The 18,262-nt window shown below is 37.7% G+C and overlaps 1 protein-coding gene and 1 non-coding gene across 6 annotated transcripts in view; both read left to right on the plus strand.

Annotated features, from left to right (window-relative positions):
• The window catches only part of Cnot1 (CCR4-NOT transcription complex subunit 1), an 83,098-nt gene that overhangs the window by 44,744 nt on the left and 20,092 nt on the right, over positions 1–18,262 (plus strand). For 3 of the 5 annotated variants that reach the window (XR_009594578.1, XM_021641564.2, XM_021641566.2), the window contains exons 18-34: positions 221–422; positions 1,553–1,696; positions 3,425–3,549; positions 3,793–4,079; positions 4,765–4,843; positions 7,379–7,609; positions 8,046–8,186; positions 9,602–9,781; positions 11,132–11,248; positions 11,582–11,692; positions 11,944–12,021; positions 12,517–12,694; positions 13,573–13,703; positions 15,034–15,330; positions 16,199–16,339; positions 16,434–16,538; positions 17,404–17,523. Coding sequence is in view for 4 of the 5 variants with exons in the window: in XM_021641564.2 (XP_021497239.1) it covers positions 221–422; positions 1,553–1,696; positions 3,425–3,549; positions 3,793–4,079; positions 4,765–4,843; positions 7,379–7,609; positions 8,046–8,186; positions 9,602–9,781; positions 11,132–11,248; positions 11,582–11,692; positions 11,944–12,021; positions 12,517–12,694; positions 13,573–13,703; positions 15,034–15,330; positions 16,199–16,339; positions 16,434–16,538; positions 17,404–17,523 (2,667 nt within the window). In the remaining variant the exon portion in view is untranslated. The remainder of the gene's footprint in view (positions 1–220; positions 423–1,552; positions 1,697–3,424; positions 3,550–3,792; positions 4,080–4,764; positions 4,844–7,378; positions 7,610–8,045; positions 8,187–9,601; positions 9,782–11,131; positions 11,249–11,581; positions 11,693–11,943; positions 12,022–12,516; positions 12,695–13,572; positions 13,704–15,033; positions 15,331–16,198; positions 16,340–16,433; positions 16,539–17,403; positions 17,524–18,262) is intronic. The other 2 variants (XM_021641565.2, XM_021641567.2) reach the window with 1 other exon arrangement.
• On the plus strand, positions 10,609–10,744 carry LOC132646163 (small nucleolar RNA SNORA46). Its single transcript, XR_009584288.1, has one exon. It is a non-coding gene; the product is annotated as a small nucleolar RNA SNORA46 (small nucleolar RNA).

The raw sequence follows: 18,262 nt of genomic DNA on the forward strand, positions 1-18,262 counted from the left end.
CTCCTCCTATGGCTCTGGTACATTACGGCAGGGCTTAACTCTTTAAACCTATTCCTTATGTAGTATGAAAAATGACTAGCAGACTTAATACTGTTTAAGTGTTAATAATTGTGTGGGTGTTGAAGTGTTTAAAGAGTATGAAGAGGTTTTACTATGGCTTACTATACCATATTTGCCTTTCCTCAAAACATGTGTAATACATTGTTATATTTTTCTGTAGATTGACCCTCTTGCTGGAATGGCGTCTCTTAGTATAGGTGGTTCAGCTGCCCCTCACACCCAGAGTATGCAGGGTTTTCCTCCAAATTTGGGTTCTGCATTCAGTACCCCTCAGTCACCAGCAAAAGCATTTCCACCACTTTCAACCCCAAATCAGACAACAGCATTCAGTGGTATTGGAGGACTTTCATCACAGCTTCCAGGTAAGGGGAAGTTGGATAAGGTTGGAATTATTTGTAAATTTTATTGTGCCTAGTTAGTGTAGGCTAAACACTGGACGGACTGCTAAAAGAATGGTTCTTACACATGGTGAAAGCCGTATATCTCAACATTTCCAAGTTGTGGGGAGAAGGAAGCACCCTGTTTTAATTTGGTTCCTTTTAATGGAAACAAATGATTAGGATTTTATGTTAGAAAAGTCAGTTAAGTTAGCAGAAGAAGGATTCTGTTTTACCAAATGATAATATGTATAGCGTGTTGGTCACTCAGTTATTTTTGCATCTTATGTTAGTTTTGGTGCTTGGGATTTAATACTGGGTTAGTCACATGCTAAGTGTGTGAACTTAGCATTATGAGTGAATCACAAAGATAGAAAAGACTGCATACTAAATTTAAGCTTTTGTTCTGTCTGACTTGTATTATAGCCACATAGTGTGTATTTTTAAAACCTTTTTACTTCTCAATAGGGTTGATTTGTAATTTTACAGTGAAATAAAGTTTTTATTTTTCTCATTATACATACTTCTTTTGTGCAGGCTGTAAGTTAGTACATTAAAACCCCAAGGAGTAATGTATCATGATTAAATGACCTAATTACTGCTGCTATATGATTCTAGACCCGATGAATAAAACACTGAAACCACTAGGCTTATTTATTAAAGCCTTCCTAGCACAGATGAAACTGTGAGACTTTGTTGTTGTTTGCTTATTAGTTTAGGGGTTAAAGTTGAAAGGAATAAGTAGAGAAATCCTGAATTATGATATCAGAGAAATAGTTGCATGAAATTCTTTAATTTTAATGGTAATCTTGAGTAAGTTGGTATATTCTTTGGGAGTATACACTTTAAAATTATAAATTTAGTGCTATAGATAATGGGGCCAGTGAAATGGCTCAGTGAAAAATGCTCTAGTTTCTGAGAGCCCGGAGATGTGAGTTTGATCCTCTGAAGCCATGTAAAGGTGGAAGGAAAAAAAAAGTTGTCCTCCCATGTTCACACTTGTGCTGTGACACACATGCACTCATACATGCATCACATATACACAGTAAGCTAATTTTTCTTTGAAGTGAAGAAGTACTGACTGTACTTCTGGCTGCCTGCGTTCTCTCTAATAGGTGGTCTTGGCACAGGAAGCCTGACTGGTATAGGAACTGGGGCCCTTGGACTTCCTGCAGTGAACAACGACCCTTTTGTACAGAGGAAACTGGGCACCTCTGGACTCAACCAGCCTACATTCCAGCAGAGTAAGATGAAACCTTGTAAGTGGTAGTGTTGTCTGTGATTGTGAAGTGTGACTGATAACACGTAATTGTTTTGTGTTGTCCTTAGAATTATGTGGACAGAGACATTGACTTACGTGGTGACTTTATTGAGTCATCATCGAATCATGTATGTCCTTAGACTTGTGGGAATACACAATTGTGAATTAATAAAACTAGAGCTATCAGTCCACCTATCCTCTGGTTTGACAAAACAAAATGGTAGTTAATAAAATGTGTCCTCAGGCTGTTATCATAAAAGTAAGAATAGGTATGGGAAAGGGAAAAATTTTAGAGTTGTCTAGTTTTCATAGAAATTTTATGTGTCAAAGTAGATTTATTAGGTGTGGTTTTCAAGGAATCAGGAGCCCCAGGTGTGGTGTCACATGCCTTTAATACTAGCAATTGAGCTAGGTGGGTCTCTTGAGTTCGAGGGCAGCCTGGGTCTGTATAGTAATTCCAAGCCATCCAGAGCTATCTTGAGAGACTCCTTCTCAAGTCGGGGGAGGAAAAGAAGTTAGGAGTAGGATGGATGGAGGAGCAGCCAAGAAAATTCAGATTTTTGTTTCAGTTAAGTGTTTTGAAGTAAAATTTGTATTAGCTTCCTGGTATATGTAATTTTATTTCTGTCCTAAATATCACTGTAATATAGATGATCAAATTTAAGGCCAATATTTAAGGCTCACTTCTATAGTAATATTACCCAAAAAGACCCTTTTTATATATCCATCAGCATAGATGATTGACCTCATATGTCTGTCTTATTACTGAGACTAAATATTGATGATAGAAGAATTCAGAGAACTAACATGGTTGTATACATATGTGATCCCTGCCTTTGTGAGGTAGAAGCAAGTTCTAGCCAGCTTGGGATAACTAACTTTGTACACCCTAGTTCTAGTTTTTCTAAAAAAAGAAAGCACTGGGTATCTTCATAGGTCCGGGGTTCAACCCAGCAACCCATGTGGCAGCTCACAACTGTTGCTCTGGGGGTCTGACGCCCACTTCTGGTCTCTAAGGGCACAAGGCATGTACATGGTGCACAGACATACTGGGAGGCAAAACACCCGTACATATAAAATAATTATTTGTGGGTCGGGGGAAGCAGACCAGGTATTGTTGATACAGGCCATTAATTCAAGGAGAGGCAGCAAGATCTCTGAGTTCAGGGCCGGCTACAGATACATATTGAGGTCCAGGACAGCCAGAGATAGTTGACCCCATCTCCAATATAGTAGTAATAGTAGTAATAATAATAATAGCAAAAATAGTATTAAAAATAGTATATAATAAATAATGCCAAACTGACTTGAAAATCTTAGTGTGAAAGGTTTGTCTGAATGTTAATGTTTTGTAGCATGCTTTCTGTTTAATGTGTGTGTCATGCTTTCTATTAAACCATACATTTGTTACAAAGCAATAAAGGCTTGCTAACCATAAATGAATGAATGTGTTAATGGCAAATGTGTTAGAAATTGTAACTTACTGAATTTCTTACTGCAGTATGACTTACAAAATATTATGGTAGAACTAAGTAAAGCAATTTATTTAGAAGTCTTTCTTATCTGCCTGACATACTTGATACTTGAACCTTCAATTTCTCTTAAACTCCCCTTCCCCTTCCCCCATCAAGTTAGAACTGTATCATTATCAGTCCCTCTAGCTTTCTGGGGAAATTGAAGAAAGACCTACATATGTATACTGACAGCCTTTTTCCCCCCCAAACAGCCGACTTGTCTCAGGTGTGGCCAGAGGCAAATCAGCACTTTAGTAAAGAGATAGATGATGAAGCAAACAGCTATTTCCAGCGAATATATAATCACCCACCACATCCAACCATGTCTGTTGATGAGGTGAGTGTTTAGTGTTCCTAATTACTTATGGTTTCATAAGCTTGGAATAAGGGTCCTTTCAGATTTTTTAGAAATTTGCTTAAAGTGTTGTAGTATTTCTGTGTTATCTTTTGAAATCTTTGTTTGTTTTAAGCTCTGTTTTGGTATTTTTTTTCCTTAACAAGTCTTGCTATTAAGGTGTATAAGGAAGATTCTTGTTAAAGTTTCTTATATGTATCTGTTTTGTTTATCTTGCTTTTCTAGGTTTTAGAAATGCTACAGAGATTTAAAGACTCTACTATAAAAAGAGAGCGAGAAGTATTTAACTGTATGCTGAGGAACTTATTTGAAGAATATCGGTTTTTCCCCCAGTACCCTGATAAAGAATTACATATAACAGCCTGCCTGTTTGGTGGGATAATTGAAAAAGGACTGGTCACTTACATGGCATTGGGTCTGGCCCTGCGATATGTTCTTGAAGCCTTACGGAAGCCTTTTGGATCCAAAATGTATTATTTTGGTATTGCTGCACTAGATAGATTTAAAAATAGGTAAGTAGACAGAGTGACATTTCTTTCTCCCTTCTGCTCCTGCCCTCATCTGAAACTTCTCTTTCATTATCAGCCTTCTTAGTTCTGGTAGTGTCTTTTCCTAATGTGGAGCAGTAACTAGTGCATATGACCCACAGTGCAGCGCTTCCACATTAAGTATACACTGAGCTGTAGCCCCAGTCCATTGTTCTGGACGAGGTAAAATGTCATCTTTTAAAAGTAGAGGTAGTGGATTTGTGTATAGTACTTAACTTTAAATTACTTTTTAAATTTTGATTGGATCTCTCACATTCTGGCCTCCTCCCTCACTGTCTCAAGTACAGGGATTACAGGCCTGTGTGGCCATACCTGGGTAATACTTTATTTCCTAATAGAGTGTGAGGTTTGTGAGCTGCGTCCCCCCACCCCCCATTTTGGTGTTCATCCATTTGTTACTGATTTTTTTTTTTCTTTTTTTTTTTTGATGTAGCCAGGCAGGCCTTGAACTTATACTCCTATTGTTAAATTCTGGGGTTGTGTGCATGCACTATTCCTTGCTGGTGGGCTTTCCTTTGACATTCTCTTCAAAATAATAGTGGGCAAATGATTTTTACATAGTGCTGAAACTTTTTCTGTGCTTACATGAAATGATGAACAGGTGTTTTTTTTGTTTGTTTGTTTGTTTTTTTCCTTTTTATTTGGGCAGATTGAAGGACTATCCTCAGTATTGTCAGCACTTGGCTTCTATTAGTCACTTTATGCAGTTTCCACATCATTTGCAGGAGGTAAGTGATCTGTAATGTCTCTGCCCAGACCCTTTATCTCCTTTGATTAGTTTGGAAATTTGTGAGAAATACTAAGATAAATTTTTTTAAATTTATGTTTTTACTATTGTCTGTATGTGTATAAAGACACACTTTTCATGGCTAAATGGAGGTCAGAGGACAACTGTGTGGACTTACTTCTCTCCATCTGTGTTCTTGGAATTCTGCTGCTGTTTCTTGGGTTCCTTCTCACCTCATGACTCCATAACTTCCCCTTTGTTTTTTCTTTTGTTTGAAACATGGTCTTACCATACACCTCTGGCTGCCAAGAATTCACTTGGCATCCTTGGCTTTCTCAGAATTCGAAAAGATCACCTGCCTTTGCCTCTAATGTGCGGGGATTAAAGGCATATGCCACAGTGTCAAGATTAAGATTCTGCAGTGATCTCAGTCTCTGTATTGTTTCTTGCTCTTTGTTTTAGCTTAATAATAGACTAGATAAAAATGTGATACATGGTGTTGTGGTTTTCATGGTTAAAATGAAAGGCTTTTACTAGTTCTTGTAGTCTGGTGATGCTTTTCTTTGTATATATTATGCAAAACTTTCCTGATCCTAAAAAGTAATAAGAGTTCAAAGCTGCTCTACAGTAGGATATAGTAGCATGCATTTTAAATCCAGCAGCTTAGTGGGCAGAGGCAGATGGATCTCAGATCAAGGCTAGCCTGGTGTATATAGTGAGTTCCAGGTGTATGTACTGAGTTCCAGGCTAGCCAGGGCTATATAGTCTGACTATAGTCAAAAAAAAACAACCCCCAAAACAAAACTACACAAAAAACAAATATAATAAATCTTTTAAATTACTCACTTAGATTTTGTGAAGAAACCTTCTGGGAGTCCGTTTCTACAAAAATTGACCTTGGAAATAATGCAGATTAGTGGTTTTTTTTTTTTTTTTTACTCTTAAAGGTTGAGAACCCTTTTTAGTGGTTGATTTTTAAAATGATAGGTACTATTTATGCCTCTAGCTTGCATTTGGTCAGTTTGAAAAGAAAGTTTTTTAATCTTTATTATAATTCTAAGTGTTAAAATTCACGTACAGTGAATTAAATCCTGTTATAAGTAACAATCAGATTTAAAATCTTGACCTCCCAACGATGACAGGACCAGTAGACTAATGTGGGTAAGGGAATTCTTACCCAGCCCCATCCCAATTAGTTACTGCTGACATGGAGAGTTAGTCTTTCCCCAGGGGTGAGCTCTCTAATCAGATATTCAGGGTCAAGTTATCAACTCTATAACATGAAAACGGCACTGAGCAGGTTGTGTGTGTATCTATGTGTGTTTGTGTGGGGGTGATTAAAGTTAGAGGCCACGAATTTGAGAGTGCACAAAAAGATGATCATTAAATTTTAATTAAAAATTGCAAACTACATTTTTTTAAAGATCTGCCTTCCTGTTGGTGATTCTCGGGAGGGACCAACCACTTACAGGCCCTGTAAGACAAGCACCTTTAAAAAAAAAAAAACATCACTATCTTGAGCTCAGAGATGTCGTAACTGTCTCCTCTGCCTGCTGGGGTAATAGCTTTGCACAGCTGCACCTTGCTTTAAGGAAACACTAAGTCACTCTATCTAAAATGACCTTAAAAATATTTAAGCTGCAAATGGCTGCCTTATACCTTTAATTCCAGCTCTGTGAGTGCAGAGGCTGGCAAAATCTTGAGTTCAAGTCAGCTAGGACTACATAGTGAGAGCTTGTTTCCAAAAGGAAGAGAAACAAAGAGAAAGAAAAAAAAACATTTTAGTTATTAAGATGATGTGTATGTGTGCGCGCGCATACGTGCACACGCACATGTGTCTCTGTGTGTGTATAGTGGTTTTAGTTTTGCAGATAAGGATGATTTGAGGAAACATTAGGAGAACCACATGCCAATCCTCTAATACTGATATTTGAAATAAAAATGTCCATTATGTTGTTTATGATTGGATTTGCTTGCAGTTACAGTACTTCTGTTTCATAGTAAAAGTCTTACTGAGATACAGTAAACACTGTATGTTTATGTTCAATAAAAAGTAGCTTGACATAAAATTTGGATTATTTTTTGGTTTTGGTTTTTAAGGCAGGGTTTCTCTGTGTAGCCTTGGCTGTCCTGGACTCTTTGTAGTCCTTGCTGGCCTCAAACTCACAATGACCTGCCTGTTCTTCTCCCCTTAGTGATGGGGCTAATACCATGTACTAATACACCCAGCTTGCAGGGTTTTTTTGTTTGTTTGTTTGTTTTGTTTTGTTTTGTTTTGTTTTAAATCGTTTAAGGAATTTTATTTACAGATATCTGAGCCTACTTTTTAAAGTTGTTTTACAAGGCTAGTTTAAAGCACTTCAACATTCAAATTTATCTTTATAGGAGATTATAATATCCACTTAGGTATTGGTGCCAGTGTGGTGCAAGGATTAGGAAACAGACCATAAAAATTATTTTTATCTTTTTGACATGTCAGACAAATGCTTGATTTCTGTTAAGAAGCCTCTATGTTTTCCTTTGTACCCATATATAGTACATCGAGTATGGACAACAGTCTCGAGATCCTCCTGTGAAAATGCAGGGCTCTATCACGACCCCTGGAAGTATTGCACTGGCTCAGGCCCAGGCTCAGGCCCAGGTTCCAACAAAAGCTCCTCTTGCGGGTCAGGTTAACACAATGGTAACCACCTCAACAACCACAACTGTTGCTAAAACAGTTACAGTCACTAAGCCAACAGGAGTCAGCTTTAAGAAAGATGTTCCAGTAAGTAGGTCTTTTTGCTTTCCAGGATCTGATGGTATAATATGTTGTAGAGGATCAGTATGATATTTTATTGTAAACATAAAAATCAGCATTTTCTCCCTGTATTTCCCAGAGACCACTATGTAATAATTCAGTAATGGCTTTAACTGTCTTACCAATGTAGTTATGCCATATGTATTTTTCATGCTAATGAAATCTCTCTAATCACTTTAAAATGTTTTACTGCCTTTATATTTTATTATTTATATGTGTGCTGTGATGTCTATATGGAGGTCAGAGAACTTAAAAGTCAGTTCTCTCCCTCTGGCATATGGGTCTCAGGCCTGGGCTCAAGCGCTTTTATCCTCTGAGTTATCTTGCCAGCACTTCTATTTTATGGGATTTTCCTATGAAAACATCTTAGTTATTTTAACTTAATGCATTTTATTACTTCTAGCCTTCTATAAATACAACAAATATCGATACATTGCTTGTGGCCACAGATCAAACTGAGAGGATTGTGGAGCCCCCAGAAAACATACAAGAGAAAATTGCTTTTATTTTCAACAATCTCTCACAGTCAAATATGACACAGAAGGTAAGGATGATATAGTTTATGAAATGCCCTCTCTGTTTCCTGGATGGTTGGAACCATTGTGTTTTGTTTTTTAACCCTTTTTAATCCAGTAGGTCAGGTGACATGGTATGAGTCTTCAGTCCAATCTACTGAGGAAGCTGAAATGAACATAAGAGATTAGCTTTTTCTACCATGTGTGATGAGAGAGCCTGTCTAAAAATAAAAACAAACTCAGTTTCAAACGCGTGATTTTAACTGGGCATTATGGTGCATGCCTTTAAAAGAAAGGTATTATTTTTATAGGAATTAAACAGTATTTCTTGTTTTGCAATGAGTAATAACCTGTATGAAATAATGTCATGCTCTCCTGATAAGGAAAGTATCTTTTTCTCCTTCTCCGTGTCTTCCTCCCCTTTCCCCTTCTTCCTCCCCCTTCCCCCTTTCCTTCCTGTGTTTTCCCTTTCCTTCTCCGCCTCTCCACTCTCCTCTCCTTTTCTTGCCTTGGCCAGCCTGGAGCTCATTATGTTAACCAGATGGCCTCTAAATTCTGTCTGCCTTCCATGTCCTGAGATTGAAGGTATACACCACCATGCGCAGCTTTGATGGAAGTTTTTTGGTTTTGTTTTAATCTTTTTTCAGAAACTATTTTGTATTTATTAGACCCAGTAAGTACTGTGAGGTAGAGCTTTAAAAAGCATAAGGATTGATCCTTGCCTTCTGAGAGTAAACTATTAAGCTAGTACTTTGAAATGGTTTTAGGTTGAGCATGATGACACATGGTAAGATAGAGACAGGAGGATTTCTGTGAGTTTGAGGCCAGCCTGGTCTACATTGTGAATTGCAAGCCACCTAGGGCTACATAGACTTTGCCTCAAAAAATAAATAAAATAAAATAAAATAAAAAGTGTTGTGTGTGTATTTATGTATGTAACTTTAAAATGCTGGCCATTTTGGTGTAGACTTTTTATACCAGCACTTGGGAGGCTGAGGGAGAAAGATCGAGTTTGAGTAAGATCATCCTGAGCTATTACATAGGCAGATTCTGCCTTTAAGAAATAAATGAGTGGGGCCTGGAGAGATGGCTCAGAGGTTAAGAGCACTTTCTGCTCTTCCAAAGGTCCTGAGTTCAATTCACAAATATCTGAAATGAGATCCGGTGCCCTCTTCTGGTATGCATGCATACATACAGGCAGAGTGCTGCATAAATAATAAATAATTTTTTAAAAGAAATTAAGTAAATACCATCTTTTAAATCTGAGGTTTATTTGCTGTTAAAGTGTTCTGGGGAAAGTCCAATCCTAATACTATCATGCCAGAGTTTTATAAGAAGGCAGATGCAGTGTGGTGCTTCATAGTGATTCATAGAACCCAAACCTTACTTTTTATTTGTTTCTCTGTAATAATTCTCTGCTGCTTGTGTCATTTTGATTGGCTAGGTTGAAGAGCTTAAAGAAACTGTGAAGGAAGAATTTATGCCTTGGGTTTCCCAGTATCTAGTTATGAAAAGAGTCAGTATTGAGCCAAACTTTCACAGCCTATATTCAAACTTTCTTGACACATTGAAGAATCCCGAATTTAACAAGATGGTTCTGAATGAGACCTACAGAAACATTAAAGTAAGAGTCCTTATATCTCCTTTAATAATTGCTTTAAGTTGATCTTAAGTAGAACTTGGGGTATTTTGCTTTTTCTTTGTGCTATGCTAGATATCCATGGACAGTGTTATAGATTTTGTTTCTAATGTTTACTGGATTCCATAAACCTAACTTTAAAATAGACTGTGTGAGTGTACACTCTTCATACCCACATTTATGTGCTCAGAGGACAGCTTTTAGGAGGTAGTTCTCAAGCCCAGAATATCAGAATGTCAGCTTGGTGGCTGGCACCTTTACTTACTGAATCATCTAGGTGGCCCAAGCTCTAATCTTTTTTAAAATGCATAACCCTGTGTGTTACTTAGGTATAATCCTCTTTTAAAAATTTTTAAATCTTTATGTATGCCTTCAGAGCTTTACTTTCTGTTACATGTGACAGTATTAAGCATTTTTTGGTGGCATGCCATCTTAATGACTGTGTGTGTGTGTGTGTGTGTGTGTCTGTCTGTCTGTCTGTCTGTCTCTGTCTGTCTGTCTGTATTTCACTTCTTCACCACTTTGGAGATTAGTTGCAGCATGTTCTCAGTTCTCTGACTTTGTATTTCAGAAATAGTCTTACAGAAAACCGTTTGGTTGGTTGAGTGTTAGATATCTAGATTCCAGACCTATTTGAAACAGCTTTTGTTCTTTGTAGTTGATCTCTTATTATTTATTTTACTTGTTCCATAAAGTTTAACTATTTTATATCTAAACTACCATGTACTTGAGAAACCTTTCCAGGAAACAGTATAAACCAGATGGAGCTGGGATTATCCATTGCAGAGTAACTTGGGGCCAGCTTACGAACTAGCACTATTTTTAAACCTATGGATGGGAATTTTCCCCATTCTTGGTTACGCTGTAGTGCAAAAAGAATTCCTGGCTCCTTGTTGCACAGCTGACTTGTACCATTTTGCTGTTGCTTTATGGAGTTAAGGAACATGACTGTGTTCAACTTTGTTATCTTAGAGCAAGAATTATTATTATTGTCTTTGGAAGTTCCCATGTACTCTGAGGCAATTTTTAATAATAACCATTCATTTGTTTACTTATTCTGTCATGGGGGAATTCCAACACAGGGTCTTCTTGCACATGGTAGATAAGTATTCCACAAATTGAGTGCCTTAGAACATTTTCCAAAGGTAATGTCAATAGCTTGCTAATGAATATAGTAAGATAATACCAATATGATATATACAATAGATATACTTTGGGTATATTCTCAAAATTGATAGTTTACTTTTAGAAAGAATAGTGAAATTATCAAATATGAAATTGAGAATTTCTATCATAGTTTATTCTTTAACATTTATAAATTCTATACAATCGCAGGTGCTGCTGACCTCTGATAAAGCTGCAGCCAATTTCTCAGATCGTTCTTTGTTGAAGAACTTGGGACATTGGCTAGGAATGATCACATTAGCTAAAAATAAACCCATCTTACACACGGTGAGTTTTAAAAATGATAGTTGTGAAAGTTGACTGGAAGGAATGTTTTAATTGTCACTGCGCTTTGGGAAGACTGACAATGTTTGAATGCTTAATTCTGTGCCAGTGGACTCTTGGGTTATTTTAGGATACAGAAGAGCCAGTGGAGTGTGCGTGTAGCCACTGTATTTATCAGGCAAAGGTCAGATAATAATGTATTGTTTGTGTTTTGAGAGATGAGCTTAGTGAGTAAGATAACTTTTATGTTTGGTTTTTATTTTTATTTTTTCCCCTGAGGGCTTCTGGAACTCATTCTTAGCTTCTCAACATTTTTACTTTGTTTTAAAATTCTAGGATTTAGATGTGAAATCTTTGCTGCTAGAGGCTTATGTTAAAGGACAACAAGAGTTGCTGTATGTTGTACCTTTTGTTGCCAAAGTTCTAGAGTCCAGCATTCGTAGTCTGGTGAGTAAATGTTATTCAGGGTGAATATAGTTTTGTTCTTACGTAAGATCTCCTCAGTTTATCTTCGGTATTTGTAAAGTTAGGTGAAATTATGAGACCGAATGTAGCAGCTTTGGTGGTTTTCTGGAATGTGTTATCTATAAAGGGTAGGGGTTTTATCATGGTCATGTAGATTTAAGTGTATAAATGTTGAAATAATGCAAAATAAAGGTTTGATTCAGAGCTAGTTTACTATCACAGCTTTTCTTTAGGTTTTTAGACCACCAAACCCTTGGACAATGGCAATTATGAATGTTTTGGCTGAATTGCACCAGGAGCATGACTTAAAGGTAAAATAGTTGCTTCTTTCTTGGGAGAATTCTGTGACTTGAGATGATTGAACTTTGCAGTAAAGCTAGACCATTGTAGGGGGCAGTGTACAGTGGTCATTGTGTTAGGATATATTTTAAAATTCCATGCACCCAACAGACCAGGATAGGAAAAGATTTATTTGGGTACAGGAAAGGGGGGAGGAGTTACAGGAGAAGAGAAAGAGGAGAGCTATATGTCATACGAGAAAGTGAAAAGTCAGAGAGAGGAGGGAAGGAGAAAGAAACAGAGAGAGAGAGAGAGAGAGTGGTTGGGAGTGGCAGGCAGGATCTGTCTGGAGCAATCTGGCCCAGCTGATGACATAGGATGTTGTCAGGACCCTAAAGGCCCGTGAGGGCAGGCCAGTTGATTTGCCTGCCCCTCATAAAACATTGCACTATTGGATTGAGTGTAGGATACATTATGAACAAAGCTCAAAGTTTCTGTTATTCTAATCAAATACTGGCATTATGCAGTTAAACCTGAAGTTTGAAATTGAGGTGCTCTGTAAGAACCTGGCATTAGACATCAATGAGCTCAAACCTGGAAGCCTGCTGAAAGATAAAGATCGCCTTAAGAACTTAGATGAACAACTCTCTGCCCCAAAGAAAGATGTCAAGCAGCCAGAAGAGCTTCCTGCCATCACGACAACAAGTAAGTGCAGAATTTTCTCAAGTGACACAACTCCACATAAATGAACTATTAACTGTCCCATGTTGTGTAAAATTTTGGTTACTTTTTGGTGAGCCTTCCAATTATCAAGTGAGAGTAACATCTAAGAGAGGTCCCTTATTAGATTGTCTCACTATCTCCTAAGATAATAGTGAGCAAATATGCGTCAGTCAGTTGTCCTTGTTTCATAACCTGGCTAGTTTATCTTATATTGTTTGAAGTATCAGAAGTTCTTGAATGACACAATAGTCTGTAGTGTTTTTTAAGATCCAGGGTTTGCCAAATCAGGCACACCTACTAGGAATGCCTACCTATATCAAGACAGTCAGGACTGGGTTTAGGTACACACCTCTAATCCTATTGTTTGAGAAGCCAGGAGGATTTGAGTTTGAGGCCAACTTACCTGCACAATGAGTTCAAACCAGTGTGAGCCCCTGCCCAAGACCAGTCAAATAAACACACACACTCTCACTCAGACTTTGGGAGTTGGATGTAGTTAGGGGTATCAGTGAGGAATTGGTAGACTATGCCAACGAGCACCCTACACCTATTTTCTTCTGCCCTTATTTTGGCATCTGACAGATAGGTACCCAGAGCCAGATATTTAAAGCTTGGACTACTGGCTGATGTGGGTTTGCCCTGAAAATGTTTCTGAGCTATGGAACATGCCACAGGCAGACATAATACTTGGCTCATATTCACATGATAGCAGAATTTCTTTTCAGAATGGGAAAGATATGTCCTCAGCTGCCGCTTGTTAAGAACTGAAACCTAGTTAGTTTAAGTAAATAAGATCCACTTAAAAACCAGTTTCTATATGCAGTCAACAATTATGCTCTTATCTCTTACTTTATGTCTAGCAACTTCTACAACACCAGCTACCAGTACTACGTGTACAGCCACAGTTCCACCACAGCCACAGTACAGCTACCACGACATCAATGTCTATTCTCTTGCAGGCCTGGCACCGCACATTACTCTAAACCCTACAGTAAGTAAAAACGGACCCATTTTTGGTGGTTTTAAAAGATTACTTTATTATGTGTGTGTATTACCTACATGTATGTGCATTACATGCATGTCAGGTACCCAATGTGGTCAGAAGAGGACATCAAATCTCCTGTAACAGGAGTTATAGATGATTGTGAGTGAGCTACCGTATTGGTTCCGGGAATTCAATCCTGAACCTCTACAAGAGCAGCAAGTGCTTAAAGTGCTTAACAAGTGCTTAAAGTATTTAACTAGGCCATCTCTCTAGCTCCAGTTCTTTCAGTTCTAATTTGTGACAAAGTGAACTGTTATTTTCCTGTTGACCAACTTCCTGGGGCTTTTTAAAAGAAGTAGGAGTTCTATAATGCATATATAGTACAAGTAGGACAATATTCTTACGTGATTAGGATTCTTGTTTGTTCCTTTTACTGTATGCCACAGCAAATTGTTTATGTCAAAAGTAAAATAAAATCCATACATAGGTCAAAACATTCATTTATTCATCTGTTGGTTGGTTGGTTGGTTTTTCGAGACAAGGTTTTATCAGTGTAGCCTTGGCTGTCCTAGACTCACTTTGTAGACCCGGCTGCTCAAAGAGATCTACTTGCCTTTGCCTCTTCTAGTGCTAGGAGTGTTAGGATTACAGGTGTGCACCACCAGGCCCAACTCAGAAGATTGTTCTTCATGTGTACTATAGACTTTTTCTTCTGTTTGCATTATCATGCTACTTTGAACTGGTATTAAACCATTTCTTTTAGCAGACTTCAGTTTGTATATAGAATTTCTAAGCCAAAGTTTTTAGCATTTATTTTATATTTGTGTTTCACCTGCATGTATGTATGTGTGTATATGTGCCATATGTGTGCCTGGGGAGGACAGAAGAGGGTACTAGATCCTCCAGAAATGGAGTTATGGACTATTGTGACGCTGCCATGTGAGTGCTGGGAACCAGTTTCCAGAGACTGTAAGAGCAGCAAACTATTCTTTACCAATGAGCCATTTTATCTTCTCTTGCTCCTACGAAACTGCCTTTCTAACAGTTAATTTAGCCATAATTTTAACTTAGAAAGTCGTGTGTCTATAAGCAAGTAATATGTTTTAATGATCCGTTTCCCTTTTGAAATTGAAGGGGGATTTTAAAAAAAGATTAAGAGAAGGATCACAGATTATATTGACTTTTTTTTCCTTTTAGTTTGTGTTTTCCTGAGGTTTTGCTACTTTTATATGAGCTCGTAGTTTCTATAGCATTGAAGGAATACTAGAACCACTGTTGGCTGTCTTACTCGAATAAGCTGATGACATGATTTGTGCCTCTCTTTTTCTCCTTCCAGATCCCTTTGTTTCAAGCTCATCCACAGTTGAAGCAATGTGTGCGGCAAGCAATTGAACGGGCTGTCCAGGAACTAGTCCATCCTGTAGTAGATCGGTCAATTAAGATCGCCATGACTACGTGTGAACAGATAGTCAGAAAAGATTTTGCCCTGGATTCTGAGGAATCTAGAATGCGAATAGCAGCTCATCACATGATGCGGAACTTGACAGCTGGAATGGCTATGATTACTTGCAGGGAGCCTTTACTGATGAGCATATCTACTAACCTAAAAAACAGTTTTGCCTCAGCCCTTCGTGTAAGTTTTGATTATTTTGTGTACTGATCTGCTAGAGTTTTTGCCTGTGGCACTGAATAGTACTGCTTTAAAACAACACCTGACCACTTTCTTTTTTTAATGTCTTCCTCATTCTTGGCATCCATAGCTTTTTTTTTTTTTTTTTTTTTTTTTTCCTTTTTCTGTTAGCAGTTTAGCACTGAAGAACAACACTTCGAGCTCCTGTTGTCTTTAGATTCTAAGTTGTGTTAAGACAGGTTATCACATTTGGTTCTTTTGTGTTTAGTGTTTAGCAGATACTCAGTACCCAAGTATTTTGTTGTTGTGTTTATTTCATTTTTTGTTTTGTTTTTCAAGACAGTTTCTCCGTGTAGCTTTGGCTGTCCTGGACTTTGTAGATCAGGCTTGCCTTAAACTCAGAGATCTGCCTGCCTATGCTTCCCTGAGTGCTGGGATTAAAGGTGTGCACCACTGTGCCCAGCTCCAAATATTTTCTTAAATAGAAAGGGAAGATTTTTTGTTGGAATCAGGGTCTCATGTATTGATGAATTTAGATTCCAGTGGTTGGAATAGAGCATAATAAAGTTACTTTATATATATAGTCACAGTGCCTTGTCTCTTCAAGTCACTTTTTGAGTCTCAGGCATCAGGTTTAGGAGTTTTTGCTTCTTTACAGTTACCAGATTGCTTGCCACAACCTGATGAAATATTTAAAAGCATTTTTATCTTATAGGTGAGTGAATTAATGAATATTTGCAGCCAGTATATAAGTAGTACCAGAACTTACAGTGTCCTGTTAACTGTACTGCATTTCCTACTATGCACTTTTAAATTGCTTATTTATTTATTTATTTATTTATTTATTTATTTATTCCTGTGTTCTCAATAGACTGCATCCCCACAACAAAGGGAGATGATGGATCAGGCTGCTGCTCAGTTAGCTCAGGACAATTGTGAATTAGCTTGTTGTTTTATTCAGAAAACTGCAGTGGAGAAAGCAGGCCCTGAGATGGATAAGAGATTGGCAACTGTAAGTGTTTATCATTTACCTTTAAAGTTGTGGTTTCTTTTAATTTGAGGAAGTATCTCATAACAAGAACCTCAGTGACTTTTTTTATTTGTAGGAATTTGAGCTGAGAAAACATGCTCGGCAAGAAGGACGCAGATACTGTGATCCTGTTGTATTAACATATCAAGCAGAACGGATGCCAGAGCAAATCAGGCTGAAAGTGAGAATTGCTGCTCTTTTTCTCCTTGATTCCCCTTTGCTTTTTTGTCTTACTGCTGTATGAATGTCTCATCAGGACTAGGAAGTGTGTCCAAGTACTACTTCTGAAGAAAGTATCTCTAGTAGCATTTCACTATAAGATTTCCTGCAGCAACTGTGAAAATTCTTCTTGTCCCCAGAGTTGCTCAATTTTGGTATAAAAGGAGTTCATGTACTTCTTAGTTCTTGTTTCCCAACTTGGAGTTGGCTTTTCACATTTTCTGGTATTTATATTTTTTATTGGTAGTTTCTTAATCACAACAAGATGGTGAGGGTCTGGTACTATTTACCAGCATTAAGGGAGGATTGCATGGCATGGTCTCATCTGAGGCATGTCATAGTGATTATTGTTGAGATAGGGCTTCCATATATAATCTAGACTGCCTCCTTCTTGTAATCATCTGGTCTCTGCTTCCCAAGTGCTGGAATTGCAGATGTGCCAGCACATGGACTCTAGTAAAAAAAGTTATTAATGACTTAAAGTGACAGTGACTCTAACAGGAGAATAAGAAAACCTTTCCTAAGGTCTCTTGGCATGCATGATGGCATATGTTGTATTAATGATTCCATCAGATCCCTATGTGAACTTTCTACTTTCAAAAAATAACCTTCAGCTGGCCATGGTGGCATTTGTCGTTAATCTCAGCAGAGGTAGGAGGATCCCTGAGTTTGAGGCCAGCCTGGTCTACATAGTGAGTTCTATCTAGTACTACCTTGAGAGATTCTGCCTCAACCCCTTTGTCCCAAAATAAAAACTGAAGGGGGAAAAGCAAAAGTTCTTTCGATTATGAAGTGAATTCTACCAAAAAAGGTTTTCTTTCTTTAAGGTTGGTGGTGTGGACCCAAAGCAGCTAGCTGTGTATGAAGAGTTTGCACGGAATGTGCCTGGATTCTTACCTACAAATGACCTAAGTCAGCCTACAGGGTTTTTAGCTCAGCCTATGAAGGTAAGTAAGTTCCTCACTTGAGTGTTATGAACTATAATTCAATAACACATTGTTTTGGGTTTGGGAGCTAGTTACTGGGCATAGGGGAATGGAAGTCATTGAGTTACAGATGATCAGCATGGTATGTAGACGTTGTATTAAGTCCTGGCATTTGTTTAACTGTACTGTTTAGCTCAGAGTAACTTAACTCTTGACTTCCCTTTTATTTATTTGTTTCTTTTTTAATTTACACTTAATTTTACTTGGAGGTTTCTAAGATTATGTAAGACATTTAATAGATGTTGAAAATATAGGGAAACTTTCTATAAACCAGTTGAAGTTGTTGCTTCTATTAGTTTTTGTTTTTGTTTTTTCTTAAGAAAGAAAATGATATAAAAATGCCTTTATTGAGTATTTATGTATTTTAAATAACCTACTGATGGGATAGTGAAATTGCTCCGTAAGTTATGGCAACAAACCTGAAAACTTGGATATTCCATGGGAAGAAAAAATGGATTCCCACAAAATGTTCTTTGACTTGCACATATGCATTTATATTCTCAAAAATAAGTAAATAGCCCACTGAATTGAATTAGGGCAGCTCGCATGTGAATGGGTGTAAGTATTTTATTTTGTTTTGCTTTTCAACTGGATCAAAGACAATATCAGCTATACCCTAAAGAACACTGATTCCTTCTCCCTGTGCCCATTGAGTACGTCGAGGGCCCTCATTGATGGTGCAGTGTTGTTGAGCTCCATC

This window comes from Meriones unguiculatus, chromosome 10 (genome assembly GCF_030254825.1).
Source record: "Meriones unguiculatus strain TT.TT164.6M chromosome 10, Bangor_MerUng_6.1, whole genome shotgun sequence".
NCBI lineage: Eukaryota > Metazoa > Chordata > Mammalia > Rodentia > Muridae > Meriones > Meriones unguiculatus.